The 22,111-nt window shown below is 37.8% G+C and overlaps 1 protein-coding gene and 1 pseudogene across 1 annotated transcript in view; one reads left to right on the forward strand and one right to left on the reverse strand.

The window, feature by feature from the left end:
- The window catches only part of NUP205 (nucleoporin 205), an 81,619-nt gene that overhangs the window by 43,125 nt on the left and 16,383 nt on the right, over positions 1-22,111 (forward strand). The window contains exons 24-35 of the mRNA XM_060107911.1: positions 1,947-2,096; positions 2,668-2,739; positions 3,101-3,258; positions 3,775-3,855; positions 4,636-4,827; positions 5,331-5,598; positions 5,691-5,789; positions 13,137-13,285; positions 14,219-14,410; positions 15,527-15,648; positions 17,181-17,319; positions 19,317-19,443. Coding sequence (XP_059963894.1) covers positions 1,947-2,096; positions 2,668-2,739; positions 3,101-3,258; positions 3,775-3,855; positions 4,636-4,827; positions 5,331-5,598; positions 5,691-5,789; positions 13,137-13,285; positions 14,219-14,410; positions 15,527-15,648; positions 17,181-17,319; positions 19,317-19,443 — 1,749 coding nt within the window. The remainder of the gene's footprint in view (positions 1-1,946; positions 2,097-2,667; positions 2,740-3,100; positions 3,259-3,774; positions 3,856-4,635; positions 4,828-5,330; positions 5,599-5,690; positions 5,790-13,136; positions 13,286-14,218; positions 14,411-15,526; positions 15,649-17,180; positions 17,320-19,316; positions 19,444-22,111) is intronic.
- LOC132495987 (ras-related C3 botulinum toxin substrate 1-like) lies at positions 1,073-1,638 on the reverse strand (annotated as a pseudogene).

The raw sequence follows: 22,111 nt of genomic DNA on the forward strand, positions 1-22,111 counted from the left end.
CCCGCTCGCCACAACTAGAGAAAGCCCGCGCGCAGCAATGAAGACCCAATGCAGCCAAAAATAAATAAATAAAATAAATAAATTTGTAAAAAAAAAGGGGGGGGAGTTCTATAAGAAAAGCACTTACTAAGTTTGCAGCTATGAGAATGACCAGATCAAAGATGCATTAAATGCCCAATTTCAGGAGGGATAGGCAGGTTTAAGGAAAAGGAAAAGCTTAAGAAAACACTTACTGATGATACTGACCTTTCTTCATCATCTACTGCATTTGACAGAAATTAACCTTTTAAAACTTTACCTGTGACACTTATAATAGTTTAATTATTACATATACAATGTAGTGTGAATTTCCATATTTTGTAAAAATACTGTCTTCATCCTCTGATCACAAGTGTTCCACACACTCCACCCAGTGCACCCACGGCCAGAGCAGAATGCTTCATCGGAGGGAGCACGGGAGTAAGAGCTCTGTTCAAAATCTCACAAAAGCTAATACACTAATTTCTTCTAAAAGTCTCACTATGAAATCAAAAAGATTGATCCAAAGAGCTGAGCTGTTACATTCATTCATTATGATGTAAAGTACAATGTTAGGTAGTGAACACGGGCTGGTAAATCAGGATGCATTAAATGACAGCGTTTCAGGAAGGAGGCTGTACCGCTCTTCACATCTGAAACTCATTAGCAAGTGCCTGCATCTCCTGCCTCAGAAGCTACAGTCTCTTCCAAACAAAGGTCTTTAAACAGTTTAGTGGTTAGTGTTCTTAGCCCAGCAGTGCAACTTAGTTCACAAGGTATTTTGGCAACTCTTAATCTGAGCAAAAATAGGGGCTTTGAAAAATAAGCCTTTAAGGAAGCTTGTCATTTTAGGGCTAAACTTTAATAGAATGTGAAAGTTTGAACTCTTACACTTTAAACAAACAAAACCTGGAAATTACTGATTGGTTCAAAATGGTTTTATGGAAAAACTAATCTGTAACAAAAACTTGGCATTGAGCGCAAAGTCTCCACCGTTTGACCAAAGCGTACAAAGGGTCCTGGGGGACCGGACAGGCAGGAGGGGCCCAGACATTCACAGCAGCAGGCATTTTCTCTTTCTCTGCTTGACGGGAGGTGGGCAGAGAACTGCCCAGATAGCTTCATCAAAAACTGTCTTGAGGCCTCGCTGCGTGAGCGCCGAGCACTCCCGGCATTTGATGGCAATGATCTCCTTGGCCATGGCCGAGGCCTGCGGGTAGGTGATGGGTGTCAGCTTCTTCTCCTGCAGTTTCTCAATCGTGTCTTTATCATCCCTCAGATCAAGTTTCGTCCGCACCAGGATGATAGGAGTGTTGGGACAGTGATGTCACACTTCAGGGTACCACTTTGCACAAACATTTTCAGGACTCACAAGAGAAAAGCAAATTAAGAATCCATCTGTTTGCGGATAGGATAGGGGATGTAATAGGTCATAATCACCTTGTCCACCTGTATCCCACAAGCCCAGATTCACCAGTTTTCCATCCGCCATAACATTGGCAGAATAGTTGTCAAAGACAGTGGGGTATACTCTTCAGGAAAGGCATTGGTCGTGTAACTGATGAGGAGGCAAGCTTTACCTACAGCGCCGTCTCCCGCCACCACACACTTGGCCTGCATCGGGTATGGTAGACTCAGAATCCTCTATGTCTGTGTGAAATTATTCTGTTGACAGAAACTTGATTCTCTTTTGTTCTTCAGTTGCTTTTGCTCAACTTTCATACACATATACTAGTTTATTTTTTCTCCCTTGGCATCTGTTTTTTTTTCTTTTTTAATTTTCTAGAGCAATAAATTATTATGGTGACAATTTTCATAAAATATTGACTATGTTACATGGGAAAATATCTGGTGAGTTATGGATTTTAGGTCTGTTCTGATCTTGTGTTATTATACTGGGAAACTAAACATTCATATTTCAATTCCAGAATATGAAATATCTATGCTGAACCAAATGTCGTGGCTGATGAAGACTGCCTCAATAGAACTAAGGGTGACTTCTCTGAATCGCCAACGGTCACACACCCAGAGGCTCCTTCACCTCCTACTGGATGACATGCCAGTGAAACCATACTCAGGTGAACATGTGTTGGCATTTGTATTGTTATGCTGCTGACTGGTCTGTGTGAATGCAAGCACAAATCTGAATCTTATGGTTAGTATGTGATTGTAGGCCAAACAAGCTCTTTATGCCTTTAGAATTCTTTTCCTTAAAACACAAAATCACCCATAATTGCAATTTTATTGTTGTTTGGAGCATTCACATTTTGCTGTATTCATAGACACAGATACACAGTGGAGTTTGTCACACTGAGCCAGCATGACCCAAGATATTCTAATACGTATTTTACATGCAAATTAAGCATAAGCTTTTCTAATCATCTCACTGGCATGATTGGGTCCTGCCTCCTTTGTAGTTCTGATTATGCTCTCTACAATTGTGAAGTGGATCTCATAGAGACGGAAAGAATTAGATGAATGTTGTTGATAAGTCCTCATCATCTTTGCATTTTAATTATCCATTCGCAAGGGGCTCTTTGACCTAGAAACAGTGAGATAGAAATAAAATACCTTGTGTTTGTTATTTCCAAATAAATTTTATGAGTGTGTTGTTCTTTTTCTCATCTGTTATTACTGATGCTCCAACAGATGGGGAAGGAGGAATAGAAGAGGAAAATAGGTCTGTCTCTGGGTTCCTGCACTTTGATACTGCTACAAAAGGTAAAGCCCTTTGAATTTGTAATAAATTTGTAGATATGTATATATTAAATTGCATAAAATCTCAAGAGGTAATTAATGCCTGTATCTGCAAATTCTGAACTGATGTAGAAAAGCTATATAAAGGATTGTTTGTCATCAAAAAAAAATTTTTTATAACTAAGATGATAGGATGGGAAAACAATATTTTTGCAAATGAATGTATTAGAAATAAAATCCAATTTAGATTTCAACACAGTCTTCAATTTCCAGACTGCTGTCCTTTCTGAACATAGTGCTGTCTTTGAGGGTGAGCTGAGTACGGTGGTTAGCTCTTCTCTTCAGTGTCCCAAGTGAAATAGAACTACTTCTTTATTATTTCTAGTACGTCGAAAAATTCTCAGTATTCTCGACTCCATTGACTTCAGTCAGGAGATCCCCGAGCCTTTGCAATTGGATTTCTTTGATCGGGCCCAGATTGAACAAGTTATCGCTAACTGTGAACACAAGAATTTACGGGGACAGACAGTCTGCAATGTCAAGGTGAGTGTTGCTTTAGAGCATGTGCAGTATCAAGTGGTTCAGACTTTGAGTCGTTAAGGAAAAAACAACTTTATTTTCTAATAGAGATACTGGTTTATTGGACTGGTTTTCACTTTTCAAACAGTCAGGAAAGAAAACTGAATAGGCCACACTAATTTTGCCTCTATAAAAGGTTCCCTATCACCTTCCTCTTAGTAGTCATGCTACCCAGCTATAACAATGGAGTGGTTTTACCCATTTAACTCTCTACCAGGTAAATGGTAATCACCTCACTAGTAGGAAGAAGCTATCCCATGCAGTTCCACTAACTTTCCTGCCACAGGCGCTCTTTGGTATCACTCTCCAGCATGTGAGGGATATACTGTTTTTGACAGAAACTTGGACAGTGCCACTATTAGATTATATATAAAGGTATCTGAAACTTTTCCGTCTAGGGCAGTTCAGAGTAATTGCTAGGTTATTGTTCTACCAGTGTCTGAAATGGTCTTATTTTTCTCTCATTTCTCAATTATATAGCTTCTTCATAGAGTTCTCGTAGCCGAAGTAAATGCCCTTCAGGGTATGGCAGCCATAGGACAGAGACCTCTGCTAATGGAGGTAAGCCCTGTTGAGTATATGTTAGTTTTAACCTTTTAACTACGTAACTACTTAAATTGCCAGTTAGAAGACAAAACAGTGAATTGACTTCTAGTTCATTATTAGTAAACTACTTAAAAGTTAAATTTTAATGGTATCTTTCGCTTTTGACTTTGTGACTGTTAAAAGCTGAACTGAAGTTAATGTCTGGATGCCAGGAGAAATAACATCCTTTCTGCTAAGCTAGTTGAGGATTTTGTAACCTTTTCATATTGTGTAATAGAGTTCACTTGCTCCCTAACAGCGAGGAAGGAGTCATTTGTCACTACAAATGGGGAGATACGGGTAAGAGAGCAGGTGGGAAGAACCACATTCATGGAAACACAGTTGGTGAGGTCAAAGCAAGAGGCAAAGAAATAAAAGACACATCAAGGAAACATGCCATTGAACTTGGGTTTTAGGGAACTCTAGCGTTCCAGAGTAGTATAACTAGACAGTTGCAAGAAAAAAGAAGATGGGGTTAAAAACTCATTTCCACGCACATCACCTCTGCCCTCTGCCTTACACACGCGCGCATGCATGCACACACACACACACACAGCCTTATTTATTATTTTTCATAGCTCTGGCTACCAGTATAATGTGAAAAGTTATCTGCTGACTTGCAAGCATGTGGAAGGTTTCTGGACTATTCTATAAATGTTTTCGGATTAACTGACAGTGTTAAAAATAGGAACCTGTTGATTAAAAGACGTGATTTGCCTGTGTGTTAACCTTGCAATTCAATTTCTGCGGCTTTAGGAAATCAGCACTATACTTCAGTACGTGGTAGGAAGAAACAAATTGTTGCAGTGTCTTCATGCAAAACGGCATGCTCTGGAGTCATGGAGGCAGCTGGTAGAAATTATACTGACAGCTTGCCCTCAGGACCTCATTCAGGCAGAGGATCGACAACTGATTATTCGTGATATTTTACAAGATGTGCATGATAAGGTGACATGCTTCATAAGTTACTTTATACTGCTAAAAGAATATTTACATCATTTAAACATAGAGTTTGCCACTCCTTTTTTCCCATTTGGAGTAAATAGAGTTGTGCAATGCCAGTGTTAAGACTTTCCTTGAGAAAGGTATTAACTCTGTACAGTAATGATTCTCAACCAGAGTGTGTATCAGAATTTTCTGGGAAGCTTTTTAAAAATCTACATGACACATCTTACCCTAGACCTACTGAATGGGAGACTCTGGTGGTGAGGCCATTATGTTAATTTCCATGAAAAACCTCTAGGGAATTCTGATAGGGCTCCCTTCTGGTTAAGAACACGTTACCCAGCATTCTATTTAAATTTCTTTTTGTGTATTAGCTTCTACTGTCTTTGAACAATACAATTCCATTCTTATATTCTTATGGTAATTGAAAAGCTAAATGTATAAGACATGTTAATGACTGTAGCTGAAAGCAGGGTGCTCACTCTGATTTGTCTTTCTGCTTTAAGATACTGGACGATGAAGCAGCACAGGAGTTAATGCCAGTGGTAGCAGGTGCTGTATTCACCCTGACCGCTCACCTAAGCCAAGCCGTTCGCACAGAACAGAAGCAACCAGTAGTCTTGGGACCCGGAGAGGCTCATTATGCTTTTGTGCTTGATAACTCTTGCACCTCACCTCCGCCTGCAGAGAATGCAGTGATGGGGTTTGCGTCTATTGGAGATTCTTCGCTTCATATCATATTGAAGAAACTGTTAGACTTCATTTTGAAGACAGGTTTTTTCATCTAAATTTTCTATAACTTACAACTTCTGTATTTGTTTTAACTTAATTTGAAAAAAGGTTTTTACGCTACTGTATTTTCCTAGGTGGCGGATTCCAGCGAGTGAGGACACACCTGTATGGCTCACTGCTTTATTACTTACAGATTGCCCAGAGACCCGATGAACCAGACACCTTAGAAGCAGGTAGAATTAGATTTCTGTCTTTTCTGTTTTTAGAGATTGGTTACTTTAAATTAAAAAAAAAAATCACCTTTTCATCTTTTGGCTCAGCGAAGCTTTAATAAATGAGTCTTTTTGGAATCAAAGTGCTTGCTCTAAAGTCAAGGAAGAATGTTTAGTTTTCTAAAATTGTGACAATAGTACAAAAGTAATGTAAGCACAGACCCTCAAATACTACTTTAGCTTATATATTTTTGTAACTCCCACTCACCTCTGGTCCCATTGAACAATACATACAGTACATATCTTTTAAAATAGCTCTGTTATTCCATAGTATAGAAGTACCATTTGTTTAGCCATTTGCCTTATTCATAAGTGTTTAAATTGTTTCTAATTTTTTACTATCACAAAAAAGCTGCATCAAATATTCTTTTATATGCCTATATATTTCTCAGGAAGGATACTTCATGGTGGAATTTCCATGTGAAAGAGGGTGCACATTTTTATTTTAATAGATTCTACCAAATGGCCTTCTACCAGTTTAAATTCTCATCAGTAGTATACATATGTCTTTTTGTACTAATGTGAAGTTTTTCTTGGATAAATTCCAAGGAGTAGAATTTCTTGGTCAAAAGATCTATGTATTTAAAACAATGATAAATCAACTTTGTAAACTATTGTTATCTTTTTTTTTTTTTTTTTTGACTGCGCTGCTCAGCCTGTGGGATCTTAGTTCCCCAACCAGGGACTGAACCCAGGCCCTTGGCAGGGAGAGCGCAGAGTCCTAACCACTGGACCGCCAAAGAATTCCCATGTAGTTAGCATTTTTAAATAAGAGTTAATAATATGGATTCTTTCATCGCCAAATGTGAAAAATGTTTTTAACTATTCAGGAGACCAGCGTATAATACTCTTTGCCAGAGTTACTCTGCTATTTAAGAACTTGTCATAAGTACCTTCTCATAATGGGCTCCTTGTGCTTTCTGAGAACCTTAATGAGTATTTGTTATTCTTTTTTTTTATATATAAATTTATTTGTCTGTTTTTGGCTGCGTTGGGTCTTTGTTGCTGCGCGTGGGCTTTCTCTAGTTGCGGCAAGCGGGGGCTACTCTTTTTCGTGGTGTGCGGGCTTCTCATTGCGGTGGCTTCTCTTATTGCGGAGCACGGGCTCTAGGCACGCGGGCTTCAGTAGTTGTGGCACGCGGGCTCTAGAGCGCAGGCTCAGTAGTTGTGGTACACAGGTTTAGTTGTTCCGTGGCATGTGGTATCTTCCCGGACCAGGGCTCGAACCCGTGTCCCCTGCATTGGCAGGCGGATTCTTAACCACTGCGCCACCAGGGAAGTCCTGTACACAGATTCTTAAAAACCACTCTGTGTGTAAGACTTAGATTATCTCATATTATTCATTACTGGCTATATATTTTTGTATAATATCTCCCTTAGAATGTAATAATAGCCAAATGCTGTATTTATAGGAATTTCCTACCAGCATAAATAATGCACAAAAATATTTTTAAGGTCGTTAAAAATAATAGTTCAGAGAAACTTTTTAAACAAATAGGAGCTTTTTTTAAGAGAGATAATCCGCCAATACACCTCCCCCATTTTCCTCTTGACTAAAAAAATTTTTTAACATTGTATTTAGTTGAATTGGCAAAAATCACCACTTAACCACTAGATGGAGCTCTACGACGTGCTTTATAAGAAGTCATTATCAAGATGTGGTAAAAGCAGTGTGACCATAAAAGAAGATTCTCCTTTTTTTAAAAAAAAAATCTGTTATCTTTTTATTATTATTATTATTTATTTTTATTTTTCTTATTTTGGTTGTTCTGGGTCTTAGTTGTGGCTCACCGGCTCCTTAGTTATGGCATGCATGTGGGATCTGGTTCCCTGACCAGAGATCAAACCCAGGCCCCCTGCACTGGGAGCGTGGAGTCTTAACCACTGTGCCACCAGGGAAGTCCCTCTCCTTTGTTTTTAATTTTCAAATGATCTATTTTTAGAGCCATTTTATCCCTTAAGTAGCTTTTTTTTCTTAGTCATAATTACTGCTTATTTTGACTTATTTTAGATAGATAGCAAAGTACTTTATTCCCTAGATACTAGTATTTTTAATTTTCAAATTAAAAATATTAAATTTAATAAATATTAATTGAGCACATACTTTTGTGCCAGTGTACCTATTTTCTGTTGTTTTAAAACAAAAACTGAATTTTTAATGTTTATATACTTATTTTTTGATACCACTTTTTCTTTATTTTTACATAAACATATGTACTGAATACTGGGCAGCCATTTTCCCTGTTTGGTATAAAAGGAATCTGACTTAGAGAGGCTAAGTGACTTGCTTCTTTTTGACAGATCGGAGAATTAGAGTTCAGTATCAGCAATGTATTTGTAGCTCATATCACAAATGACTAATTTCTAATAAATAAAGAGCATCTACAAATCAATAACCCAACAGAAAAATGGGCAAAGGATATGAGCAATTTAGGGAAAAGGAAATTCAGACGTCTCTTAAGCATAGAGTTAATTTTCTGAAAATCCATATGGGTGGATCCTATCACTTTGAGCTGGCAATGCAGTAGATCTGGGGAGGAACCAAAGCATATTTTGGGTTGGCCCAAAAGTTCATTTGGGTTTTTCTGTAAGATGATACGGAAAAACCCAAATGAACCTTTTGGCCAACCCAATAATTTTTTTGATAAAATTATTTGGAGGATCTTATATGTTTCCTTAATTAAGAACAGTGTAGTTCAAATCTGACATTGCTTTTGCATATGTAATTCCTGGGGCTTAGTTGACAGCCATTGACATCACAAATATCTCTCTTTGTATTTTTTTCACTTTTTTTTCCTCTCTCTTTTTCACCAGTGACCACTAGAAAGAAAAAGTGGATAATCTGACCAGAGCCTAAATGTTTAATATGAACCCCAATTATTATGTTCTTAATTTCTCTATTGATCAGTTCCTTAAGCTCTAGTATTATAAAAATATTTCACATTTAAAAACAGATTGATAATGACAAAGATATATACTTTTCAGCATATTTTTAATCAGATTAATGTTTTCAATAAAAGTTTATAAAGCCAACCTATAAAGTTATGCTAACACCTCAGTGTAGAGGATATAGTTTATCCTCCTTAATTTTATTTCTGTGAGATTAGCCCTGTTTGAATGTTTTGTTGTAATTTTTATATTATTTTATATTATTTATATTATATTGCTTTTAAAACAGATTCATTTTTAACTTTCCATTTTCTAGGAACTTATCATTCAACTTTAATTTATAGTTGATTGATATAGCTGTATGAAAGATGTCAGTTTGAATTTTTAATTTTAAAATTGTTTAAATTGTAATTTTAAGCACTTTTATTATAAGTTTTTCTCATATGTTCTATTTTCTTCTAAACTGGCTTTTCTTTTTAAGTTTGACAAGTTAATGGTACTCGGTAGTATCTTTTATTTATAAATAAGAATTAGGAATTATAATAAGAATGAGGAATTTTCTGCTCTGCTCATAATTCTTCTGGGCTATTGCGACTTTTGATCAAGAATATTCCTGTTGTTCTTTGTTTATGAAACTATAATATCCAATCATCTTTTTAAAAGAGATTAGAAAAGATAATCTCTTGCCATTATTAAATTTTTTAGGATCCTATCATGAGATTTTCAGTTTTTATGGTCTAGGTGTTAGTATGATCTAGAATTATAGTACAAGTACACCTCTGATTTTAGTCATAAAGTAGTGGGACTAAAAGGATTTCATAGAGCATCTTGCCTGTTGTTAACTCCGTTCTTGTGAATCTGACTCCAATAAGTGACTTAAAAATACAATACCAGCTACAGGAATTCCCTGGCAGTCCAGTGGTTAGGATGCCGCACTTTCATTGCCGAGGGCGTGGGTTCCATCCCTGGTCGGGGAACTAAGATCCTGCATGCTGTGTGATGTGGCCAAAAAATAAAAATAAAAATACCAGCTGTAGCTATATATATGTGTGTAGTGGGTGCAGGCTTTATGCTTGATGTGAATTTAGATGTACATTTCTCACCACTCCTTTTATTTTTTTTACAACCTGAGTCAGGTCCTAGAACCTTAGAACCTGACTAAAACTTCATAATCAGATATTTTAAAAATATCTTTTAGGGCTTCCCTGGTGGCTCAGTGGTTGAGAGTCTGCCCGCCGATGCAGGGGACACGGGTTCGTGCCCCGGTCTGGGAAGATCCCACATGCCGCGGAGCGGCTAGGCCCATGAGCCATGGCCGCTGAGCCTGCGCATCCGGAGCCTGTGCAAAAAACAATTTATACTTTTATTTTTTTATTTAAAAATAAATATTGATTATAGGAAATTTAGAACATACTAATAAACCAAAGGAAAAGTCACACATTTTACCCTTCTAAGATAACTATCACGACATTTTGGTTATAGCCAGCCATCTTTTTTTATTGATTTAAATCTTCCATTTTCTTTCTATTTAGTATTTTATCAGCTTTTCCTGCCTCATTAAGTAACATTTTTAATACCTGTATAGATTTTGCCACTTATGGATATACCATAATTTATTTAGCCTACCCATTTTTGGACATTTAGATTATTTCCCCTTTTTACAATTCAAACAAAAATCAGTAATCATTTGGTGGTTGATTATTTTTAGTTGTTCCAGGAAGCAGGAAACATTAATTGGGTTCTTGCTTTCATAAAATCTTTTATCCTAGTAAAAATGGCAATATATGTGTTTATGAAACAAAAAGCCTTAAATTGGATGATATAGACCAGATGCCAGCAAGCTTTTTCTGTATAGGGCGAGATAATAACTAGTTCAGGCTTTGCAAGCCATATGTTCTCTGTTGCAACTACTCAACTCTGCCATTATTGTGCAAAAGAAGCCAGAGACGTATGCTATGTTGCATTAAAATTTTATTTACAAAAACAAGTGGGAGATCACATTTTGCCCACGAGCCTTAGTTTGCCAACCCCAAGTATAAATTACAAGTTTTATAAGAGTTAAGAAGATAAAGGAAATCAAGAGTTTTGCTGGACTCTTCTGGTGGGGTTGCATATACATAAGAATGTTTGAACTAAGGAATTCATGGCTAAAATATGTTAAACCTATAAAGTAGTGGCTTTCAGACTTTTGTCCAAAGCCTTTATTCAGATAATTTTGTGGCAATCCTATGTGTAAAACAGAAGAGGAGATGCCATAGCTCCTCAGGCTGGGTTCCTGAAAACCCACCCACCGTGGTACCCCACCCTGAGAGCATCTGGTGGCATCCCTGGAGCAGTTTCTAAACTTGCCTTTAAGCTGTCAATCAATCAGTAATTAATATTTGAGCTTCTACTATGTGCTAGACACTGTGCTAAATTCTGGAGAAACAGTGGTAGACAAGACAGAATCCGTTGTTAATAAGCTTACACTCAATGTGAGCAGACAGAGATACAAGCATGGAAACTAAAAAAGAACATAATTTGAGTAAATCTGATAAATAAGTACTGTGGAGAAGATAAAATAGTACTGTGATATATTGTGTGTGGGGTGGGAGGAGGAGGGAAGCTGGATGTAGTTGAGGAAGTGATATTTGATAGAGGCTGGAATGATGAAGAGGAGGCAGCCATGCTGAGATCTGGGGAAGAATATAAAGAACAGCTAGTGCGAAGATCCTGAGACTGAAGGAAGTGCTGAATTTGAGGGCTAGTGTGGCGGCAGCGTTGGGGTGGAGGTGGAGAGTGGAGGGAGGTGAAATAGAAGTAGATGGGACCAGGTGACCGAAGGAAGTGACACGGTTGAGAAAATAATCTCATACCCTGCTTTGACACTATTAGAAATTAAATATGACTAAAACAAAATCAAAGTAGTGGTAAAGATATTTTAGGGAAAAAATATCCTTAAAACTCTGAAGGTTTGACTGCTGCAAACTTTATAGTGGAATATAGACCACATTGAGTGTACTTTGTTTTTTTTTTTGGTACTCTCACTGTTGTGGCCTCTCCCGTTGCGCGGCACAGGCTCCGGACGCACAGGCTCAGCGGCCATGGCTCACAGGCCTAGCCGCTGTGCGGCATGTGGGATCTTCCCAGACCGGGGCACGAACCCGTGTCCCCTGCATCGGCAGGCGGACTCTCAACCACTGCGCCACCAGGGAAGCCCTTGTGTGTTACTTTTATTTTTCATGGTTAAACCTGCTTTGTTTTGTCCTCCATTCTGATCACCCTGTCTTGAGAATCTTTCCTCAGTTTAAAAACTGCTACCATTGGGGCTTCCCTGGTGGCGCAGTGATTGAGAGTCCGCCTGCTGATGCAGGGGACACGGGTTCGTGCCCCGGTCTGGGAAGATCCCACATGCCGCGGAGCGGCTGGGCCCGTGAGCCATGGCCGCTGAGCCTGCGCGTCCGGAGCCTGTGCCCCGCAACGGGAGAGGCCACAACAGTGAGAGGCCTGCATACCGCAAAAAAAACCAAAAAACCAAAAAAACCCAAAAAACTGCTACCATTGACATATATACACTACCAAATCTAAAATAGTTAGCTAGTGGGAAGCAGCCGCATAGCACAGGGAGATCAGCTCCATGCTTTGTGACCACCTAGAGGGGTGGGATAGGGAGGGTGGGAAGGAGACGCAAGAGGGAGGGGATATGGGGATATATGTATACGTATAGCTGATTCACTTTGTTATATGGCAGCAACTAACACACCAGTGTAAAGCAATTATACTCGAATAAAGATGTTAAAAAAAAAACTGCTACCATGTACTAGTTGGGGAAAAGTCATAAGATTAGTTTCAAATACAGATAATTGCTTTATGTAGTGTATTTATGAAACTTTTCTAAAAGGTTTACAGGAATCTATGTAAAGCATATGATCCTATCTTTAATTATCAGTGTTCCTTGAATTAAATTAAATCTAATTAATTTAAATGATCTTCATAATGAGTATACCTTTTCTTTTTAATAAATATTTCAATTAAAAAATATAAAAGAATAAAATATCTGTTTTTTTGGAAGCAGATCTTTGTCTACTTTGTACCTGCTCCTTTGTAGCCAAATTCTCATAGATCTCAATAAAAAATAAAACCAGATTGATTAGTGGAATAAATACAGGAATGTTTCTCCTAGAGTTTCATAATTCATTTTGATTTCTTTAAGGATAGTTTATCCTTTTCCTAATACCATTGTTATCTCAGTGTACATGCATGGAATAGTGCATTGTGTTCTTAAAGTTTACCTGCCTAGACTCATTGGTTGATGGGTCTTTGTGTGCAGGCAATAATGGAAGGATTTTTCTGTTGTCGTCATGTATGAGGTGTAATTACTCAGTTACCAAACTGCTTTTTGCTGGAGTGTTTTATATTTCTTCTCTTGTAACCCGTTAGCCAAGAAAACCATGTGGGAAAGGCTGACTGCCCCTGAAGATGTGTTTAGTAAATTACAGCGAGAAAACATAGCCATCATTGAGAGCTATGGTGCTGCCCTCATGGAAGTGGTCTGTCGAGATGCTTGTGATGGTCATGAGATTGGAAGGGTACAGTAACTCCTGCTTAGTATTATAGTTGGATAGGTATTTTGACTTATTAAGGCATAAGCTGGATCAGCTTTTCAAATGTATGTTATATATTTGGAATTATTTTCTGTAATATATTTTAGTGAATTTTCTTATTTACTATAATTTGGAATTTCTGTTTTGTTCATTCATATGTTTTGTTTACTTACGTTCAGAATCCTTTATTAGTTCAGACTGTACCCTCAGAATAATCTTTTTGCTAATTTTGAGATTTGCCTTACACTGGTAGAAATTAACCAGCAGAGATGCTGGTTAATCAAGATCTTGGCATAAGAGAATGCTGGATACGTAGCTTTTATACTGAATGTATCTTTCTCTGCTTTTTCAAGGAGTATTTGCATTTATATATCTTTAAAATATTATGTCATACTGGTGATAATACAGTGAGAAGATAATTCCCTGCTGGTGGAAAATTACATAGCATTTGAATCATGTACTCTCTCAATTATGTTAAAAAAAAGTATTTGGGAAGACATAGAACAAAGTAATCTGTGTTTGTCAGATAATGTATTTTCTGTATAGTTTTCTGTTTTCTACAAGGAGCATGTGAAACTTTACAATTGGGGGGGGGAACTATTTTTAAAAATCCCTTTCCTCCAGCAAGTAATGTTTAGATTTTGCTAAAATATATTTAATGCCATTATTTTAATGTGTTAGGTTTTGTTTCAGAAATATAACTTTACCCTGAAATTTTTTCTTTTATTAATAAATCAAGATTCTGGATACATACATACATTTTTCTCAAAAAAAAAAAAGAGAGAGAGAGAGAATTGTATTGCAGGCAACCATTCTCCTTGTAAGAAAACTTTTAAACATTGCCAGATAAAGGGAGTTACTGTTGTTGATTTTGGTAGCCATCTCCACATTTTGGATTTTGATCTGTTCTTCCGTCAGATGCTGGCACTGGCTCTACTTGATCGGATTGTCTCCGTAGATAAGCAGCAGCAGTGGCTTCTGTATCTTTCTAACAGTGGCTATTTGAAGGTGCTTGTGGACAGCCTGGTAGAAGATGACTGTACTTTGCAGAGCTTACTCACTCCACAGCCTCCCCTTTTAAAAGCCCTTTATACTTACGAATCCAAAATGGTAAGGCTTTATATTCACTTGAAGTTAGATCAACAGGTCATTTCCTCTTGGGGTTAAGGATATATTAAAGAAAATTAACGTGGCCTACATTTTGCATGTTTCTATCATACAAACTTTAATCATTTCTAAGAGTTTTAAATTTGGGGACATGTGCTAGAACTGTATCTTCTGAGCATGCCAAAGTTGAGTTGAAATGGTCCTGAGGGGGTTAGTTGGGTACTGAGACTGCTGCTTACTCACTTCGATTGCTGGTGGTGGCAAAGCCACATGACACCCAGTGGTCTATGAGGAGAAGAGTGAGCAAAAATGTCCTTCCGCAACGAAAATCAGACTGTTAGTTGCCTGTTGAGATTCCAATGTAGATGTGCTGGTTCTACTTGAAACACAGGATTTTTCAGTACAGTATGTATAATTCATTTCTTTTCCTCCAAATCTGTTTTAATTTCTGTTTCCTCCTGCTTAAAAATACCACAAATGTCACAATAAGAGAAGCACTAGGGCCTCCCTGGTGGCGCAGTGGTTGAGAGTCTGCCTGCTGATGCAGGGGATATGGGTTCGTGCCCGGGTCTGGGAGGATCCCACATGCCGTGGAGCGGCTGGGCCCGTGAGCCATGGCTGCTGGGCCTGCGCGTCTGGAGACTGTGCTCCGCAGCGGGAGAGGCCACAACAGTGGGAGGCCCAAGTACCGCAAGAAAAAAAAAAAAAAAAAGAGAAGCACTAAAGTCTTAGATTCTTCATTAATTCTCTTTTCCCTCCTTCCTTCATTTATTCAACAAGTATTTATTAAATATCTGTTACATGCCAGGTATGGCACTAGGTAGTAGAGATACAGCTGTGAGCAAAACAATCTTCCCTGCCCTCCATAAGCCCACATCATGATTGAGTTGAATGCTTAATCCATGCAAGGCGTATGTAGCACTTCAGATACGCTGTGCCATTTACTCCTCATAAAAATCCTATGGTTAAGGTGGTATAATATACCCCTTCCTAGCTAGCTCAGAATTTCTCTTCACCAATGATTACAGATCAGAAATGTGCTATGAGAAAGTCTCATTTTAATGTGAGACCCTTGGCTCTGATCTCTGTACTGATGACTTTTGTTTCATAACTTCTTAGGCATTTCTCACAAGAGTAGCGAAGATACAACAGGGCGCTTTAGAGCTGCTGAGGTCTGGGGTGATTGTGAGGCTGGCACAATGCCAAGTCTATGACATGCGCCCAGAAATGGACCCACAGGGGTAAGCATCCATATCAATTTCTTTTTTTTTTTAATGGCTTTTAAAATTTTTTTAATTTAATTTTATTTATTTTTTATACAGCAGGTTCTTATTAGTCATCTATTTTATACACATCAGTGTATACATGTCAATCCCAATTGCCCAATTCATCACACCACCATCCTCACCACCCCCGCACCGCCTCTTTTTTTAAAGTTACCAGTAAAGGATTATTAAGGAAGAAAAAAATTTCAAACACAATTTTGCCGTTTATAATTCTGTTGGAGCAGTACTCTCATCTTGATGGTTTTGTTTGGTCATATACCCCTGCCATTAACTAATAAATGAAAATTGCTAATAAGGGTAAAAGTGGGTAGGGACCTAGTGCTTTCCATTTTAGAGCAGTAACGTAAGAGGGAAATGGGAGAGCATTTTGTTAGACGTTTTTCTTCCCAACTTTATTGTTCTGTTTAGTAGAAGTACATGTTTTCGGTTATACTGGTCTTTTAGAATATTGTAACGAAATTATAATTTGTTGTGGATTTTCTTTTCTTGATGACTTGAATAGTATTTTATATTTTTCTCATTTTAACATTTTACCAACTGCTTGCTAATTTGAAAGCTTCAAGTGAAATGATTTTAAGTTTCAAACTTTCTAGCAGATTTCTCAGTTGAGTTTGAATATGAATTTTTTCTTTTTTGTCTACATGGCTTCAGTGTTGTTAGGGCCTATAGCATACTCTCCTACTGTTAAATAACATTTAGGTCAGTTTGAGTAATTTTCCTCAAAAGATCCATTGCCAAATTGTATGTTTGAGTTTTTCAGGCTTAACTATAGAAGTATTTTACTTCTAGAAAAGAAAATTTTTTTAGTATAACTTTCTAAGGTTTTAAACACGCGAATTGTTACTTTCACCTTAGGTGAAGAGGATTGAGTAAATTGTGTTCCTCAGTTCATGACACATTATTACTGCCTGTCTTTGGAAAACCTTTCTGTTATTTCTTTTTATTTCCATATTCTGCTTTCATTCTCTTCTCTTCAACAGGCAACCATTTTTTTTGCTCAAAAATTTAAATAGAAATATTTACAATAAATAAGAGTTTATGAATACAGTGCTCTGAGACCTCATCTTAAAGGTCAAGTGATTTTACAATCTCATTTTAATTTTTAAAATCTTGTTTTATTTTATATAATGGACAATGTAGATTCATTTTTGGCTTTGGGTGTACAAGAGGGAAATTTGGGGAGAGTAACTTTTGTTTCTGTCTGTTTCTCACACATAGTCTCTGTGGCCCAAGGGAACATTTAGAGTAGAATAAGTATGTTTGGGGAATTTTAGCACCATCTTTTCAAATTAATGCAATTATTCTTTACGAAGATTTAAAAAAATTCAGATAACTGTTTTCACTAACTGTACCTCTGGGATACAGTGTCCTCATTAGTAGCTTCACATCTGAATTAGCCACCTGTGATTGTTTGCCGTGGAGATGGTTGGGGACTGTTTTAACTGTTGGACTGTTGCTCTCTCCTTGTTCACTGGATGCGAATCAAGCATGTTTGGCCTGAGAGATGCCCCAGTGTTCATCCCTACTCCAGTGGACCGGTACCGCCAGATTCTGCTTCCAGCTCTCCGCTTGTGCCAGGTCATCCTCACGTCTAGTATGGCCCAGCACTTGCAGGCAGCAGGGCAGGTAAGAGGAATCCTTGGTGTAGAAATCATCAAAATCTTTATTTTACAAATGCAGAAGCCCTAGGCATAGAACACTTAACGTGAATTTACCTTAATTGTTCTGTTTATGGCAGAGCTGGGTATTGAAAATAGACCCCTTGCACTTTGCTCTGAACTTTATTGGCCTGTTTTTGTACTCTTGTTTGAATGAAACGCCACAGCTAATTAATAGAATAGTGAGATAGAAGGCAAGAGATCTAAATTTGTTGTTCTGCAAAAGGAAGCAGTTATTGTGATAGAAATAAGCTGGCTTCTAAAATGTAATTTAACCAGGTATTTATTAGAGAATGCTGCTCCTTTTATTAGACCTTGCAGAAAATACAAAAGATATATGATGATGCCACATTTAGTTGTGATGTTTAGAGAATGAGTAATTTAAATAAGTGAGTTTCTAATAAAATATTTTTCCTTCAAACACCATAAATTAGTTTTATTTTCATTGCTTTTCAGTGAAATCTTCAAAAATATGTTTGTTTCTTAGAGTAATAATGCAATATACAATTTAACCTTTCACTGATTAATTAGGCTTATTACTAAGAATCTGCAGTTTTTTATTGTGTTGCTCTATTATTATGATACCCTCAGGAATTAGGACACATCCTAATAATTTATGGTGATTTTATCTGCTTTCCCTGACATCAGTCTTCAGGCGTACCTTCCCAAGATAGAATGCTGCTGTTTCTAGTGTGCTACCTGATTTTATATTGCATTAGTCTAAGTGACATTCTACCCCTTTCATATGCGGCCTTTGAGTCAGTTCCTTAACACCCAAAAACTTCGTCTTCTTCTTTCTCGAGATTAAGGTTTTTTAATAGAAGTGGGAGATTGTGATACAAGGCCAGTCTTATACTGAGCATAGAGGAATTACCTGAGTAGCTTCTTTAAAAAATACAGATTACTGCGTTTCATGTCCAACAATGATGGGCTGAGGCCAGGAATCTGTATTAAAAAATAAAAGGGGCACAGTTCCTGAGAGATTCAAATGTTCAGCCAGTTGTGGTGTAGTCCCTGCCTTCAGGGCATCTATAATCTAGTTAAGAAGATGTTTGAATGTGAAAATGAGTAGTCTTCTCTACTGGTACACTGTAAAATGCTAAGCTGAAAGGGCAGAGTTTAGAGGTCAAGATTTGTATCTCGTTTATTTTCATCATATCAAAAGGAGAGTTAGACAAAAGCTTTTATGTGATTGCCCCCATGTCACACTAGTCAGACTTTCACAGAGCAAACTTGAATTCAGTAAGTCATTTTTTTTTAAATAAATAAATTTATTTATTTATTTTTGGCTGCATTGTGTCTTCGTTGCTGCGCGCAGGCTTTCTCTAGTTGTGGCGAGCGGGGGCTTCTCGTTGCAGTGGCTTCTCGTTGCAGAGCACGGGCTTTAGGCGCATGGGCTTCAGCAGTTGTGGCACGTGGGCTCAGTAGTTGTAGCTCGTGGGCCTTAGAGCGCAGGCTCAGTAGTTGTGGCACATGGGCTTAGTCGCTCTGCGGCATGTGGGATCTTCCCGGACCAGGGCTCGAACCTCTGTCCCCTGCATTGGCAGGCGGATTCTTAACTACTGAGTCACCAGGGAAGTCCCAGTAAGTCATTTTGGAACACACTCATTTTAAATTCATGTTCTAGTTCCATTTAGACAAAAATAAAAAAAAATAGGGGTCAAATAATAGTTTTCATACAGTAGTTCCAAGTTATATTATACTCTTCTATAGTAGCTTCTAAGTGTATTAATCTCTAAACTTTGAAATAATCCTTATCTTTAGCTTTCTTATGAAATTTAGTTAGATGTTTGCTTCTTGAAGAAATAAACTACGTAAATGCAAAAGACAACTGCTTATCTAATATTCTTCATTACATTCAATTACTTGCTTCAATGTTATTTAACAGGTGGATATACATTTATAATAAAATTTTCTACTCTTCCACCTCTGTTCTTCCATTTCCCCTCCTTTTCTTCATCTTAGGTGTTGCAGTTTCTCATTTCTCATTCTGATACCATACAAGCAATCTTGCGCTGTCAGGATGTTAGTGCTGGGTCTTTGCAGGAATTGGCTCTGCTGACAGGAATTATAAGTAAAGCAGCACTTCCTGGTGAGTTGATTATGTTGACTGGATTTTTACCAGTGCTTTACAGACTGACATACACTTAATAGAATGAGGTTATTATTACTTTGCAGCTATATATGACTTATTTGTGATTGGAACTAACAGAGTTAACTGCCTTTTTAAAAAATATTTATTTAGTTATTTTATTTTTGGCTGTGCTGGGTCTTAGTCGTGGCACGCAGGATCTTTGTTGCGGTATGTGGGATCCTCTGCTGCAGCACGCGGGCTTAGTTGCCCCGCGGCATGTGGGATCTTAGTTCCCCGACCAGGGACTGAAGCTGCGTCCCCTGCATCGGAAGGTGGATTTTTAACCACTAGACCACCAGGGAAGTCCCCTTAACTGCATTTATTTGAAGTAATATGTTTATAAAAGTGATATATGGTCAGTGTAAAAAATTTAAAAAGTTCAAGAAAATAATTAACACTCAAATCCTACTATCTAGAAATTATCAAATGTTAACATTGATAAGTAGCTTTTCAAACATTGCTCTATGTATATGTATGTATTGGTGGGGGGAGGGGCGGTGGAGAGAAACAGACATACAGAGGTAATTTACGAGAATGGGATACCTTTTACATTCAGTTTTAGAAAACAACTATTTAATTTTACGTGAACTTTACGGATGAAAAACTAATTGAAGAGAAACTGAAGACATTGATGAATTCCAGACAAATGTTTCTTTACTACAAGTGTACAAGAGATATTAGTTCTTAAAAGATCACTATGATTAAGAAGAAAAAAAGATTATGCTAAATTACTAAGATATTTTGGTCATTAAAAAAGTTTTTTTTTTTACTACATATAAATTTTAGACAGGGGGCTTCCCTGGTGGCGCAGTGGTTGAGAGTCCGCCTGCCGATGCAGGGGACACGGGTTCGTGCCCCGGTCCGGGAAGATCCCACATGCCACGGAGCGGCTGGGCCTGTGAGCCATGGCCGCTGAGCCTGCGCGTCCGGAGCCTGTGCTCCGCAACGGGAGAGGCCACAACAGTGAGAGGCCCACGTATCGCAAAAAAAAAAAAAATTTTTTTAGAGAGAATCAACTAACTCCTGATGTGAAAGATGAAGTAATGAGTTATTTTACAATCCTTCTTCCACCCTCATGTTGTTTGCTTGTATTATTTTTACTTTGTTGAGTAAATATTATTTATATTCAGTCCTGCAACCATAATAACTTCAGCTATTTAGTTTTACTTGTATATTTACATGGATTCACAGAAAAACACCAATTCTTTTTTTTCCTCCTATAACTTCACCATTTCTGAGTTCTTTCTTTTGATTTATCTCTTGGTGTTTTTAATTCATATTGAGGTCCCCTCCCCTAAGAAAAAGTATATAATCTTCCCTGAACTCTCTAATGTTTACAAACATCTAAAGGTTGCCTTTATTCTTGAATGACAGCATGGCCTACTATTAATAATAATGTCATATTTTTTACAAATGAGGAAACTGAGGCACAGAGAGGTTAACTTGTCCAAAGTCACACAAATAATACTGTAGGGTTTTTCATGCAGTGTGGCTTCTGAGTCTGTGTGCTTAACTACTAGCCTATACTACCTCCATCTTTATATTGCTGTGGAGAAGTCTGAGGCCAACTTCTGATTCTGCCCCAACACCCGCAATATTTTTTCCTCTCTGGGCATGCCTCAGTGCCTGAGCCCTTTGTGTTGGGAGGAGAGAGTTTGGCAGGGCGGAGTGCAGTGCATATTACGGTACTTAGAGCCTGTGCTCATTCTGAGGAGATCCCAGGGTCAACTTCACCCAGCCTTGGAGTGTCTTAGTCCTGTGTGCTTATTATGTTCATTTCCCCACTTCATTCCAGTGTCCTGAGGTGATAACCAAGACAGGCCACCCTTCTTGCCTTTACTAAGGTCCCATAGTGCTATGTAGTGGTTCTTCTCCAAATGGTTTTTACGTTGGTTTCTCCTAATTACTAGTTCTCCTGATTACTTAATTTACTTAATCACCCGAATGTGCTTCTTCGCAAATTGTGGGGTCTCTATGAGAATTTGCAAGAGTTTGTTGGCTTATCTTCTTTTCTCTGTACTGCTTCTGAGGGGTGGGATGAGGGTCATGAGTTGAATTATGCTACTTACTCCCCTGGAGTTTTCTTCTTCTCCCCCCCCCCCTTTTTTTTTCCCTTAACCACCACCATGCTTTAGTATTTATGGTGAAAGTTGGCCCCTTTCCCTTTTTGGTGAATTTCATTTATCTGTAGGTTGATTATAGAAGGGACATTCTATGATACTACTTCACTCTGCCATCTTAATCCAGAAGTCCTGAGTTAGTACAGAGAAAATTTACCTTTTATCAGATCCTCTGCCAAGGTGATTTTATTGATGAATTTTCCTTTTGTTACTTTTTAAAATTACTTGAAATATTCTGTATTTTGCTAATAGCAGCATTTAACCCTGTCACTGTATTAAAGTTTTCTTCAGAAAGGCACAGTTTATTTTAACATGCTCATGATATATTCAAACAAAATAAAAGAATAAAGCACCCTGACCAGCAATTCCTGCTCCCTAAAAGGAACCAATTATCAATTTATACTTTGATTTTCTAGCAGTTTCTCTGCATATGGTGTAAACATTTTTTCCTCCCTATACAAATGAAATACCATACACACTGCTCTGTAATTTTTTCCCCACGTTAT

The sequence above is a fragment of the Mesoplodon densirostris genome, chromosome 9 (genome assembly GCF_025265405.1).
Source record: "Mesoplodon densirostris isolate mMesDen1 chromosome 9, mMesDen1 primary haplotype, whole genome shotgun sequence".
In the NCBI taxonomy this organism is placed as follows: Eukaryota; Metazoa; Chordata; class Mammalia; order Artiodactyla; family Ziphiidae; genus Mesoplodon; species Mesoplodon densirostris.